The sequence below is a fragment of the Triticum urartu genome, chromosome 2A, assembly GCF_056163025.1.
Source record: "Triticum urartu cultivar PI428250 chromosome 2A, HENAU_Tu73, whole genome shotgun sequence".
Lineage (NCBI taxonomy): Eukaryota > Viridiplantae > Streptophyta > Magnoliopsida > Poales > Poaceae > Triticum > Triticum urartu.
Window position 1 is genome coordinate 692,378,075 of NC_141874.1, and position 14,670 is coordinate 692,392,744.

The window sequence follows — 14,670 nt, forward strand, 5'->3', positions numbered from 1 at the left end:
AAACAATTATTGCCCATCCTCAAACTAATATAGACGTCACTGAGTACATCCTATCTCATCCTATCTTTTTCTGCGGGGAAAGACATATCCTATCTAGAAAAATAATTAATCATGCATGCATTAATCGAGACCTATCTTCTAAAGACGCAGGCCATTAGAATTGTGTAGCATGCATTAATTGTGTTTCTATCTAGAGACACAATTAATGGGCACCCTCCTGTGGAAAGATACTCTAGACGATGCATTATCCCACGAGATAGGCACGTGAGGCCCCTTGGCCGCAGCCTCCTCCCTCCACGCTATAAAATCCCCCCTCGAGAAGAACAAGTCCATCCGGGGCGCACCGCAGAGACCGAAAGCAAATCACGAGCCTCCACGCCGCCTCCGCTGTGCGCTAGGAGCGCACCACCAGCGGCGTTCCCTCGTCGCCAAGGCTGCGCGGGCCCTCGGCCCATTAGGGCTCCCGGGCTTTAAAAGGGCACGGGCGGAATAAAACCGAGGTGGCAGGGGTTTGGACTGGACTGGGGCAGGCAATTTCCGTTCGGTTTCCGGGGTTTTCCTCTGCTCCGCCGTCTCCGCCACCGCCGGCCGCCGCGACCCCGATTCCCCCCGCTCCGGCGCGCGCAGGGGGCGATCCGAGGCCCAGCTTCCCGTCAGGCGGGAGGGGGGTTCACTTCCGCCCCTACCTCCCCGGATCCTCCCCCGACCGGTCCCCCGATGGTCGTCTCCCCCGACGCCCGCCGATCCGCCGCCGGGGCGCGCCGCTGAGGCCATCGGGACCGATCCGCGCGGCCCTGCAATGCCCTCGTCGACTCCAGCCTCCAGAAACCCCTCCGCTGATAATCATCGGCCTGTCGCCCCCTGCTCCTCCTTCCATGGGTGATCACCGCGAATTCCCCGCCGTCGCGCCGGGCCACTGCCTGCCCAAGACGTCGTCGATGAGCGTGACGGACTCGGTCACCGCCGTCCACGACTTCCGGGTCACGGGCTACTCGCTGCTCGACGGCATGGGCGTCGGCCGCTTCGTCAGCTCCAGCACCTTCACCGTCGGCGGCCTCGACTGGGCCGTCAGGTTCTACCCGGACGGCTCCACCGCCAACTGCCTCGGCAACGCCTCCGCCTTCCTCTACTACTTCAGCCGCGAAAAGGACGTCAGGGCCAGGTTCACCCTCAACCTGATCGAGAACGACGGCCGGCTGTCCCAGGTAACCAACTCCTACATGAAGCACACATTCTCTCCGGCGAGTGACAATTGGGGCTTCATCAAGTTCATCGAGAAGTCCAAGATCAAGGGCTCGCCGTTCCTCGAGAACGACTGCCTCACCATCAGGTGCCTGCTCACCGTCACCAAAGAGTCCCGCACCCAGGACGTCGAGACCAATTCGATCGTGGTTCCGCCGTCGAATCTGCACCAGGATTTCGGGAACATGCTGCAGGACGGGGAAGGCGCCGATGTGACGTTCACTGTGTGTGGCCAATTGTTCCATGCTCACAGGTGTGTTTTGGCCTTCCGCTCCCCTGTCTTCAGAGCAGAGCTCTTTGGCCCGCTCAGAGAAAATGCCACAGAGTGCATCAAGATAGACGACATGGAGCCTATGATATTCGAGGCGCTTCTTCACTTCATCTACACAGACACCCTTCCTGATAACTGCAAAGATGGGAAAGCTGCGGCTATGCAGCACATGCTCGTCGCCGCGGATCGGTACGGCGTCGACAGGCTAAGGCTGCTGTGTGAAAGGAAGCTGAGCGATGCAATTGATGTGGAAACAGTGTCAACCACCCTGGCTTTAGCAGAGCAACACCACTGCTCGCAGCTGCGAGGAGCCTGCATCAGATTCATGGCCTCGCCGGACATGCTTGGCCCGGTCATGTTAACCGACGGATTCAAGCATCTCGTAGCTAGCTGCCCGCTGATTTTGAAGGAGGTATTGGACGAGGTGTCCCGCATTTGGCGCGACAAGTCTTCTTAGAAGTAGAATAAGATGACACCTTATCATGGACTGATAGGCAGTACTGTTTTACTCTGGTTCAGAAATCTTACATCTGTATGTCACATTTATATCTCTTCTGTGTAAGCCTTTAAAATTTGCATTTTTGTATATACACATTACATGACAGAATGACCCAATGGCAACCTGTAGTGCTAAGTGTTAATGACAAATCTGTAGGTTTGGGCATCCTTCTCATTATTATTTTTCTACAAATCTTGGAATTGCAATTTATTTGTATGTTTTCCTGATTCTTGATTACATACATGTACTAATTGCTGATATGAAGCAATAAATCAACACCCTGGCTGATCTAACAAAACAAGGAAACTGTAAATCGCATTCTTTAGCTTATACTACTACTCATGCTTTCAGCCCTGAAACATCTTTGCCTTTTCAAAAGCTGGTATTTCAGCAGTCAGAAAAAATGTAGTACTCCCAGAAAGTTCTGGTACAGGAGTTTTGCCCATTGTCAGGAGCATCACTGCGCTTCTCTTGCAGGAATTGTGCAAGGCAGCATGACTGAAAATGTTGACCCTTCATTCTCTTTACTAATCACAGTGAGAGTACCGCCCATCAAGTCCACCTGAATCATTGTGAAAATCAGATAACTGATACACAATTTTTACACATACAAAGGCAGAAACACCTTAATAATATCTCAATGCTATCTTGAGGTCCAAGGATTCAAACTGAACAAATACATACCAACTGCTTGCAGACAGCAAGGCCAAGCCCTGTCCCACCATATTTTGTTGTATGATCACCATTGGCATGAATATACCTCTTGAACAGAAAAGGTAATGACTTCTCTGCAGATGATCATAAGCCAAAAGAACCAGCAAAAATGAATCAGAAACATATTCCAGAAACCATAAATGTTTCCCTGTCAAGTGAAACATGCAAACTATGATCATGCAGATGTATATCAAAAGTATCAGCAAAAACCTGGTATCCCCATTCCAGTGTCATAAACATCGAAGCGAAGCCAAACAGTTTCCTCCGTACAATTTTCATTTGATGGAATGCCATTCTGATGAGCATCTTCACGGTTTGAGCAACTCGAGGCATCTTTACCACTATGGCTTGGCCAGGCAGCATAATATTCTGTTGCAGTGTTAACTGGGCTTGTATGTTCTATTTTGCATTCCAGTTGCTGCTTATCTACAATATTAAGGTTTATCCCAACCTTCCCTTCATGTGTAAACTTCACCGCATTGCTGAAACTGTTTCAAATGTAAAATATCATCAAACATATGTTTCGTACTATATCCAAGCATGTCTGTTCATTATCTTTATTAAACCTCTTAAGAAGGCCAGTATGTCTTGGGAATAAATGAAATGGAAGCTCACCTGATCAAGTATCTCAGAATTTCCTGAATCTTTTGCGCATCAGCTATGACCTATAGAGACATTGAAAAAACTTAGGTAACTATATCATTTGTAAGTCAGCTGAATCCCTGGACTGCCAACAATCTCTCCTAACAGTTACTTATATAATTTCTTAAGGCAATTGGATTCAAGTTGCAAAAACATTAATGTAGACCTGATCAATACAAACAAAAAAGCATGCAACAAAATATGGATAATTGTCAGTACCTCTGATGGAACATCATCACCTATGCACCCTTCAAGTATCAATTCCTTCTTCATAAATGACGATGCAGTTTGGAGTACATGTTTAACTATTTCCCTTGGTCTAAATATTGCAGGCTGTAGTTTCATAACTCCTGAAATAATGAAGGTAGGAAAAAAATCTACTTCAGATATCAAGCATGTTTGGCACATATACTAATTAATGCACTAACAATTAGAGGAGCAAATACTAATGCACGACCGACTTTTGAGATATTTCTGAAACGAATCTTAAAACTCATCTCCACTTGGAAAACCTCATTCTTGACTTATTTGCTACACGTAACTATTAGATATATGGGCCAGGGCCCGTACCATATTAAAATTAGTCAACATTGTTACTAATCATCAACCAGTGTTGTTGTGCCTTTGCATTAAAAGAACTGAATCAGAACTAATTACCAACCAATTGTCAACTTAGTGATGCGCTAGGCCAGTTGCAGGTATCTAGGAAATCCAACAATTTAACTAATCAACAGAAAAATGATTTCACTTAAATATTGTATGATTTAAATACCTGACTCTACTTTGGAGAGACCAAGGATGCCATCGATCAACTGTAACACAGCATTTCCAGCGGATAACATAACCTCCAGCAACTGATGTTGTTCTTGATCCAGTTTGGTAGTTGCGAGAATTTCGGCAATGCTAAGGACTTCTGAAAGGGGAGATCTGATCTCATGTGACATTGTGGCTAGCGTTTGTGCTGCTTGCGTTGTTTCCTCTGCATTGTTAGATAAGTGGGAGTACTCAGTGTACCATTCTGAACCTAAATGCAATAAATCAATACTAGAGTAAAATGTACAACATGCAAACCTATAATATTAAGTGATCTGCTATGCTCTGTTTCCTTGGCTTTTTGAACAGCTTCCCTCACCCTTATGTCTGTCATTTTCTCTCTTGTTTTCACCTAAAGCGCATTGAAGTAGATACAATTCAGAAGAGTAGAATTAAGATGTAATTTCAATGTGGAACAACATGCAGATGCAGTGTATGAAATGCGATCAGTTTGGGGAATTATTTTTAAATGAAAATAGTATCTCGGCTCTTGTGGAAAATACCCTCAAACTCAATTAGTAGTTTATAAGATCACTGAACAATGCTTTTCATGCGCACTATCAAAGCTGAAATCATGAAGACCAACAAGGATGGCAACACTGTTTTATTCATGGAGACCAACAAGGATGACGATGCTAGTTTATTAATGGAGACCAACAAGGATGACGACGCTATTTTCACTGGAGAAAAAAGTGTACAATTGTGTAAAGGAAACAAGGGAAACAAAGAAGCACATAATCAGTTTCAGAATAAAGCTGGGACCATAATAAATCTTAGTATTCTGTAGATTTTGAAGCAACGGAAATTAAAGAAACAGGTATATGAGAGAATTCAATTTAACAAATTACCTGGTCTGTGATGTCCATTGCAACATAATTCACACCAATTGTTTCCCCAGACTTGCTGAAGACCGGTTCGATGTATACCACAAAGGTCTTTGGTCCAAACAATGGAGTATCAAATACAAACTCTCTTTTAGTCGGTATACCCTTGGCCATAACCTCTCTCTTGACCTTATTCATCTCGTCTATCCCCTCTCCTGACAATATCTCATGGTCTGTTTTACCAATAACATCCTGAAAACAAATTGTGAGTCAGCCAAAAATTACAACTTGAAGTTCAAGATTAAGGAGCAGCACACAATGTGGAGTGGAAAAAATCAGTGGCAAATGCATTCACCTCATCTGCCAGTGTCGGAAAGTGATTAAATATGTAGCGGTACCGCAACTCAGCATCCTGAAAAGAAGAAAGAAATTGTTATTATTACCATATCATCAAATTTCATGTAACCGCTCCCTCATTTGGCTTTGCTGTTTCTCTGGAATGCCACCATTTTTTTTGCGAATGCTCTAGAATGCCACCTAAATGTACATAGAAATATAGGAAGCTGTAAAAGGTGTCGAAATGCATAAAGGCAGACCTGATGAGCAATTACAACGGGAGAACTTTGGAGAATCAGGTGCAAGAAATAATCGGCGCGTTTTAATACCGCAGAGAATTCTTCCACCGGTGTTTCTGACTGAAATTTCTTCATATACTCCTCCAGCTTCTCCTCCAAGGAACGCTCCCTTTGCAGGTCTGCCTCGTGCGCTTTCTCCGACCGCAGCGCTCGCCATTTCCAGTAGGAAACAGTGTCATACTCTGCATCATCTTCAAGCTCCTGGTCATGAGAAAGGTCACTGCTCTCTTGGCTCGAACACTTCAGGGCATTGTGACGTTCCTCCTCTAGCATTTGTTGCTTCTTTTGCTCAATCTCCTTTCGCTGCTCAGAAAGACGAGCGAGCTCTTCATTCAGGAGCCGGGCAGTGTTGGCCCTCTTGTATTCCCACTGCTTCACAAAGGACTGCATTTGAAAAGCGCCTCTCTCAGTGTTTGCTATTTCCAAAAGCCGGTTGAGATCCACACGACCATGTTGCTCCCTGAATTCAACATCCTTGAGCGCATCTTCGTGGTCCTTCCCAGGATTCTCCATTTTGGACTGTCGTTACCTGGCAAGATTGTGATATAAGCATTACTCAAACGATGCCAGCGATTGTTGCACGCGGCAGTAATTAATTACTGAGGAATGCAGCTGATGAACACAATTTACTGTCACTGTTCCTGGGCTACTGAAGAAGGTGCCGTCACTTTCTTTTCAAGACACTACTGGAGAGAGCATATATATATTCAGAATTTCAGATAAAGGGAAGACACGGAAAAAAGTACTAGTAGTAGTTGTATAAAAGGTTAAAACGAACCTGAGATTCTAGTGGTACCTTGTGCGCGCCTACTCCAGAGAAACCAAAAGAATCAAACAAACAAACGCAAAAGTAATGAGGAAATGAGATGTGCAAATCTCTGAGGCTAACATTCAGGCCATCTGATTCTGAACTGAACTTTCCAAAAGAACAGCCCCGGAATCGCTACGATCCAGATCCTCTGTCCCATTCCATTCGAATGGAAAGCACTGCCGTCACCAAGCATCTGACAAAACGACTAATCTAGCTCACGGCACAGTCAAATTAAGATCGCGCGCACTCATCGCTCACTCACATGAAAGCCCACGGAGCACGGGAAAAGTACCTCGCGGACGGACGGCACGCGCGCGGCAACAGTGGAAGGAGCTGCAGGCGCAGGGACAACGAGCGAGGGACTGACGGAGAGCGGGGGAGGAGAGGGTCAGTCAACCGGTCAATGCATATGCATTGCTCAGCGCTGGGAGAGTGGTAGGCTACTGGAGGGGTGTCTAATGGCAGGGAGCGGACCAAGGCAAGGAAGATGGTGGTGCGGCCATGTGACGGGAAACAGTATAAAACGCGGCGGCGCCAACGGGCCTGCAACTTGAAAAGAAACATGTGCGCGCCGGCGATTGACGGGGCAATGGAACGATTTTTTTTAAAACAATCTTTTTATACCGTAAGAAGCGAGTCAATGGTCGTGATGCTTGATTTGATGTTTTTTTTAAGCATCAGTACAAACACAAGCGTTCATATACACGCGCATACACTCATCCCTATGAACACACACGTACACCTTATCCCTATGAGCACCTCCGAGAGACTAAGCCGGCATATCATCTTGAGATTTACAAAGTCACCGTAGGCGCCTCGTCATCGACGGGAACGTCTCCTCCCACTGAAAACGCATCACCGGAAATCCTGAAATAAATCCAGGAATAATGCGAGCACCAGGATTTGAACCCTGATGGGTTGCAGATACCACTATCCACCTAACCAACTCAACCACAGGTTGATTCGCTGCTTGATTTGATGTTTGTACATTCATCTGTGGTCCTCGCTCTTTCCAAACATGTCCTGCATTAACTTCACCAAAGAAAAAACTTAACCAAATCAAAATCTTAACACTAAATCAAAACTTCCCTTGTCTTCTCTAGCCATAGTCAAATCAAATCAAATCTTATCAAAACATCAAGTAAATCAAAAATTTCCTTTGTCTTCCCCTATCTATACTCAAATCAAATCAAATCTTGCCAAAATCAAAATCAAAATCAAAACTTTACTTACCCTTCTCTACCTATATCCAAATCAAATCAAATTGAATCTTATTAAAACCTCAGCTAAATCAAACTTTTATTTGTGTTTTCCCACCCATACTTAAATCAAATCAAACTATATCTATGGGTCCCGATATTCACCACACGTGTGCCATATTAAACATTCGCCCACACACCGTGTGTGGCGTAAGCAGAAGGCAGTTCACACTGGTCATGTGTGGGCGAACATTAGAGCTCCCCACTCGTGTGGGTGCAGCTACTTCGTGCCACACGTTCAACAAGTACTACTCATCCCCACCCCGCGCATGTGGCTCGAAGCAAATATGCCCACACGTCCTGGCGTAGCTACGTTAGTTACCCCCGAGATGACGCTTTAGTTGCCCCGGGATGGCAACTTTAGTTATCTGGGATGGCAAATGTAGTTGTAAAAGCATGGCAACTCTCTCTTTTTGGTTAAATATAGTTGACATGTCTAATTTATGGTAGTTGTCGTGTGTGATTAACTATTTGCCACATGTGGTCAAACAATAGTTGCCATGTTGTTTACCTAGTTGCCACGTGTGGTCCAACCATAGTTGTTATGTATGGTTAATCATAGTTGTCATGTGTGTTTACCTGGTTACCACGTACGCGCAACTGCAGTTGCCATGTGTGGTCCAACCATAGTTGTCATGTATGGTTAATCATAGTTGCCATGTGTGTTTATCTGGTTGCCACGTACGCACAACTGCAGTTGCATCTAGCAATGTACGAGTGTCGTGTGGGCGAAGAGAAGTTCACCCCACACGCGGGCGGACTAGGTGATGACTATGTAGGCGGGAACTGGTTCGCCCACATGGCGTAATCAACAACCGCACACTGCGGGTCGTGTGGACGAGCGCTCTAACACCCACACAACATGCTATGCCTACGTGACACTGAAATTCTGACATATTTCTTTCGAATTCATGCAAAACAGAATCAACGTGGATCAATGCGTGTGGACGGAGTGCAAACATGCCACACGTATGGGCGTTATCATTTGGGATATTTATACCCCTAATAGTAAAGGACATTGTGTTTCACCGATTTTTTGATCCGTCCACATATCCTAATGCTAAGCTATCCATAAAGTTTAAGTAAATTATCCACTATGTCACTCGTAAATGAAAAAAAACTCTTTATTAATTGTTTCTTTGATTTTTTTCCGCCTTGAAATTACCTACCCCCCCTCATAAGTGCAAAAACTCTTCGTTGATTTTTTTTTTGAATTCTTCGTCTCTCATTGAAACTGCCACTAAAGTTAAAATAAATTGCTCACCTTGTCACCAGTGAAAATGAAAAAAAATGAGCGTTCCTCCGAATTATTCGTACGTCATAGGGCACTCCCACTAGTAGAAAAAGGGCCTGTTGTTCCGGTTCGTAAGGGTCTTTTGTCCCGGTTCCTGAACCGGGACTAAAGGGTCGGTACTAATGCCCTGTCCCTTTAGTCCCGGTTCAATCCAGAACCGGGACAGATGGGTCTCCACGTGGCCTGTGCGCGGAGCCCAGGCAGGAGGGCCTTTGGTCCCGGTTGGTGGCACCAACCGGGACCAATAGGCATCCACGCGTCAGCATTTCTGTGGCTGGGGTTTTTGTTTTTTTTGAAAGGGGGGAGGGGGGTTTGGGGGTTTTGGGGGGTTAATTTAGGTGTTTCATATAGTGTTAGCTAACTATAATTTTGGTCTCTTATGTCCGTGCTTGGTCGACGCTACGTACTACACATACGTATAGAGAGGACTAGACACGCTAGCTAGCTAGTAAGCAAACGAAGGAAACAGAAGATCGTCATGAACATATATGCATACAGAGAGAAGTGATATCGACCACCTCTCCTTCTCCGAGAGATTGGTCGAATAACAAGTTCTCGTATATCTATCTGACACTACCGACTACATATATACAATAATTATCTCTTACAAATATAATCTCCTAACATACGGACTCATGGTCCACATAGTATTCTCCGTCTTCAGCGATCACGTGGTCAAGAAAGAATGCCGCCAATTCCTCCTGAATTGCTCGCATGCAAGCTGGTGCTAGGAGTTCATCCCGCTTCCGAAACATCTAATTTGAAGAAGGGGGTCAATACATACATATATATATATATGAATGAATGAAACTCAACACAAATGATGGTAATAAAATAAAATTGTGAATGTTGTTATTTACGCACTTCATATTGTTCGTCAGAGTAGCCCCGCTCACAGGTTGTGTGGCGGATGGACTCGCAAACGTAGTATCCACAGAAATCATTCCCTTGTTCCTGGCACAACCACTTTACAAGAACTAGAGGTCAATCAAACTGATAAGCAAGAATGCCAAATGGTATTGATGAAACCAGCGCTTGAATCAATAGGAGATGCGCGGAACATGCTACTATAGTACTTACTTTCGGGTGTCTAAATTGCAGCTTCTTCGGGAGTCCCGGAGCTTTTTTGGTGAATTTTTTCCAAACTCTGCCAGACAAAGAAAACAATTACTTGATATATGAGGAAATGAACAAAGTTGCTGATATGGTGGATAATGATCAATTTAACTTACTTCTCGAGCATTTGAGTGATGTCCGCATAGTCCTGGGGATCTTTTTGTCTTGAGTCTAAGATGGTTACTAGTCCCTGCTCAAGCTTAATCTCTAGGAGAATATAATGGAAACTGCACACGCATGCATAACTCATCAATTACATTACTATAACATTGACTAATATATAAGGGAAACCGAATACGCACAAGACAGTAACACTCACTTGAAGTTGTAAGAAAAGAGTATTATATCTTTGTTTCCATTTTATTACCAACGATCGTAGCAAGTTGGCCTCGGTATCTGCGGCATGAAATTTAACCTGAGTTGCATCTATGATATTTGTGTTAATGAACCCAATATCACCGATTTGTCGTTTCTTCAATTCGACGATCTTCAATCTGCATAATATAGTGAGGATAATTATAAATACATGCAATGAAAGAGCTGAGCTATATAGAGAGACTTAATGACAGAAGTAGTACTACTTACAGACAGTAGCAGGTGACCGTTGCTTTATCGAGGGCCAATTGATTGAAAAACTGAAAGAACTCCTCAAATGGAACAGGCAACAGATCAATTCCAATGAGGTCATGCTCCTTTTTAACTCTCACATACAAAGTACTCCTCCCCCCAGACTCTCTACAGATTTTCAAGTACCAATCATGCAATCTTCGCATCATCGTTGATAGAGATCTTTCATCTTTGACGAGAGGCTTCCCGTACTCGTATCTTTGTATCTGCACCTCCATGAAATCATAATGTACATCGTCGGGCAGGTAATCTCCAAGATTGCTATAACCGGGCACCATCCTTGGATCATTAGCGACGATGTCGCTAGGCACCTTGAGCGGGGGGCACGATTGCTTCGCTTGTTCACCGAGCTGTGCAATTTGTTTCCCAGCTCGTCGTTCTTTCAGCCTTTGATCACTGACAGTACTTCCCGACCGCTCCACTTCGGCAAATTCCTTTCCAATAATGCGCTCATAGTTTCCTTTCGGTGGAGACTTGGGTGGTTTTGTCAGGGCAGCCAGAGTGCGCTTCGCTTTCACCAGATCTACCTTCTCCTCCGGAGGTGGATGTTTCTTTGCTTTCACCCCTTCAAAGAAGTTCCTCACTTCTTCTCGCGCGATCTCGGCATTCTCCTCCGGGGTCCTCTCGTATGGTAATTTCTCTGGAGTCTTCAAAGAAGGACCGAATCTGTATGTCCTCCCGCCTCTGGCTGTACTGCTAGACGCCGGCAGAGCAGACGGAGCGGTTGTCTTCTTTACTTGCTTACGAGGTAGAGCAGAAGGACTACGACGCGCCGGAGTAGCCGGAGCGGCGGCAGGTCTCTTCCGCCCTTGCTGATGAGGCGGAGAAGGAGGAGGCTGGCTGCTCGGGCGCGCCGGCGCAGGCGGAGAAGGAGGCAGAGTGCCGCCACGCGCCGGAGAAGGAGCCGGCCGAGTGCCCTGATCGTCACTCGCCGGAGGAGGAGGCGGTGGAGGAGGCGGAGTGCCCTGACTCGCCGGAGGAGGCGGAGGCGTCCAGTTCGGAAGGTTGATGAGCTCCTTCCGCCATAGGCATGGAGTCTTCAGAGCAGAACCCAGCCGAGTCTCCCCTTCACCGGTAGGGTGGTCAAGCTGGAGGTCCTCAAATCCCTCCGTTATTTCATCCACCATCACCCTAGCATATCCTTCTGGAATCGGACGGCAGTGAAAAGTTGCGCCGGGTTCAGTAGGAAAAACAGAGCCAACAGCCGCCTTGACCTTCATATTAATCCATTGTGTCATAAGGTGGCAATTTTGAGACTCCGTGATAGCATCCACGGGATAGCTGGCAGGAGCCGTCAAGACATGCTCCGGCTGAAGCAGCTCGGTGGAAGCCATGTTGCTTCTCCGCTGAGATGTCGGGGTAGCTTCGGGGGAAGCTTCGGCAGTTCGTTTGCTGCGATTTGCTTCTCGTTCCTCTATCGCTTGTACCCTTGCTTGCAGCGCTTGCATTTGGGTCTGCTGCACTTTTTTCCTCCTCTCCTGGCATTTGTAACCGCCTACGTCCGGAAACCCAACCTTCCACGGAATGGAGCCTGGCGTGCCTCGTGTCCGTCCAGGGTGCTCAGGATTCCCGAGGGCCATTGTGAGCTCGTCGTTCTCTCTGTCTGAAACGAACGTCCCTTGCTGCACTGCTTCAATATACTGCTGAAGCTTCTTGACTGGTATGTCCATTTGATCGTTCGTTTAAATGCACTTCCCTGATATAGGGTCCAAGGTTCCGCCAGCCCTAAAGAACCAAGTCCGGCAACGGTTTGGTCAGTTAATTGTCTCTGGTTCGATCCCTTTATTAGCCAAATCATTCTCAGTCTTGGCCCACTTAGGCCGGGCTACGAGGTAGCCACCTGACCCCGTGCGATGGTGATGCTTCTTCTTCGCAGCATTTTGCTTGTTTGTCGCCGACATATTCTTACTCTTTTCCGATGTCTTGTGGGCCACAAATGCGGGCCAGTGATCTCTGATCTTCTCATATCTGCCCTTGAATTCTGGTGTCTCTTTATTTTTGACAAACTTATTCAGCTCTTTCTTCCACCTCCTGAATAGTTCTGCCATCCTCTTAAGAGCAAAAGACTTGATTAATTGCTCTTTAACTGGCTTCTCCGGATCATCCTCTTGTGGCAGGATGAAATTTGACTTCAGCTCAGTCCAAAGATCATTTTTCTGCATATCATTGACATAAGATTTAATTAATATGTGTACATACCAAAACAATGAATGCATCAATTAGCTAGTCAGCAGAAGCTTAACTAATATGTATACCTGGCCGGACTCGGTTCGGTCACCGGAGACGTCATCACGGTCTCCTTCTTGCACCGACATTGGGTCACCGGAGCCGTCCTCACGGTCTCCTTCTTGCACCGGCATTAGGTCACCGGAGCCATCATAATCATAGCCAGCTGCTTCCAGACCATCGGTGTCGTTGAGAAACAACGAGCAGACGGCATCACTTCCTCGTGCGATTATGTCCCCCCAACAACTCTTCTTGTACTTCGTCTCGGGCGGTGTCCATAGTTTCTACAAATATTTACAACATGGCAATTATTATTCAAACATGACAGATGGATATATTAGTGGCAAACGTAGAACTAATATTAATTAGTGGCCTCGACGCTGCTTCTCTAGGGTTTGGGGTGGCTTCGATGCTGCTTCTCTAGGGTTTGGGGTGGCCTCGACAGCGCTTCAAGGATAAAAAAAGAAGAGGAAGAAGAAAAAAAGGAGGAGAAGAAAGAATAGAGGGTCGTCGAGGGTCACCGAGCGGTAGAGGAAACCCTAAATAGCAAGTATCGTGGGTGTCAGATACATGTGGTCGTCGGTGTCGGACACTACATCCACGTCCCACAAGTGACGTGGGCGTCGAAGCCAAATTTTCAAATTTGAATAGTTAAAATTTGAATTCTTTGAAATTTGTGTGAATCACAAATTTGTGATTAACTTTACTAAAAAATCAACATAGATGCACCTATAGAGAAAATTCGACCTAAATTCATAGTTTTCAAATAAACTCTGAAAAAGTTGGCATAGCATACTCGTGTGTTACAAAGTTGGCATGGTATCATCATAATAGTTGCGGGAGAAAGTCTTCACTTTTTCTTCGCTTGTGTCATTTGCTTATTGCGCCGTAACCATGGATAATCTTCATCGTTTATCAGGATGCTTGGGTCAGCCTTGACATTGAAGGGAGGAATTTCATGAAACTTTTCATAATCTTCAGACATGTCTGTCTTGCCGTTCACTCCTAGGATGTCCATTTTTCCTGAAAGAACTATGTGGCGCTTTGGCTCATCGTATGATGTATTCGCTTCCTTATCTTTTCTTTTTCTCGGTTTGGTAGACATGTCCTTCACATAGATAACCTGTGCCACATCATTGGCTAGGACGAACGGTTCGTCAGTGTACCCAAGATTTTTCAGATCCACTGTTGTCATTCCGTACTGTGGGTCTACCTGTACCCCGCCGCCTGACAGATTGACCCATTTGCACTTAAACAAAGGGACCTTAAAATCATGTCCGTAGTCAAGTTCCCATATGTCCACTATGTAACCATAATATGTGCCCTTTCCGCTCTCGGTTGCTGCATCAAAGCAGACACTGCTGTTTTGGTTGGTGCTCTTTTGATCTTGGGCGATCGTGTAAAATGTATTCCCATTTATCTCGTATCCTTTGTAAGTCAATACAGTCAAGGATGGTCCCCTGGACAACAAGTACAACTCATCAAAAACAGTGTTGTCACCTCTGAGATGTGTTTCCAACCAACTGCTGAAAGTCCTGATGTGTTCACATGTAATCCAGTCGTCGCACTGCTCCGGGTGTTTGGAGTGTAGACTGTTCTTGTGTTCATCGACATACAGGGTCACCAAGGTAGAGTTCTGTAGAACTGTGTAGTGTGCTTGAGACCAAGAATATCCGTCCCTGCATATTATTGAGTCA

At 45.6% G+C, this 14,670-nt stretch overlaps 1 protein-coding gene and 1 pseudogene across 1 annotated transcript; one reads left to right on the forward strand and one right to left on the reverse strand.

Moving 5' to 3' along the window:
• The first annotated feature begins 317 nt into the window (after window positions 1–317).
• Window positions 318–2,179, forward strand: LOC125539780 (BTB/POZ and MATH domain-containing protein 2 pseudogene; annotated as a pseudogene).
• LOC125539779 (putative histidine kinase 1) lies at window positions 2,166–6,939 on the reverse strand. The gene is made up of 11 exons (XM_048703292.2): window positions 6,744–6,939; window positions 5,602–6,169; window positions 5,361–5,417; window positions 5,030–5,257; window positions 4,440–4,533; window positions 4,141–4,347; window positions 3,588–3,718; window positions 3,342–3,391; window positions 2,937–3,214; window positions 2,697–2,800; window positions 2,166–2,574 (listed from the first exon to the last, which is right to left on the reverse strand). The coding sequence occupies exons 2-11, from the start codon at window positions 6,151–6,153 to the stop codon at window positions 2,470–2,472; spliced, it is 1,806 nt and encodes a 601-aa protein (XP_048559249.1). The 5' UTR covers window positions 6,154–6,169; window positions 6,744–6,939; the 3' UTR covers window positions 2,166–2,469.
• Between the last annotated feature and the right edge of the window lie 7,731 nt (window positions 6,940–14,670).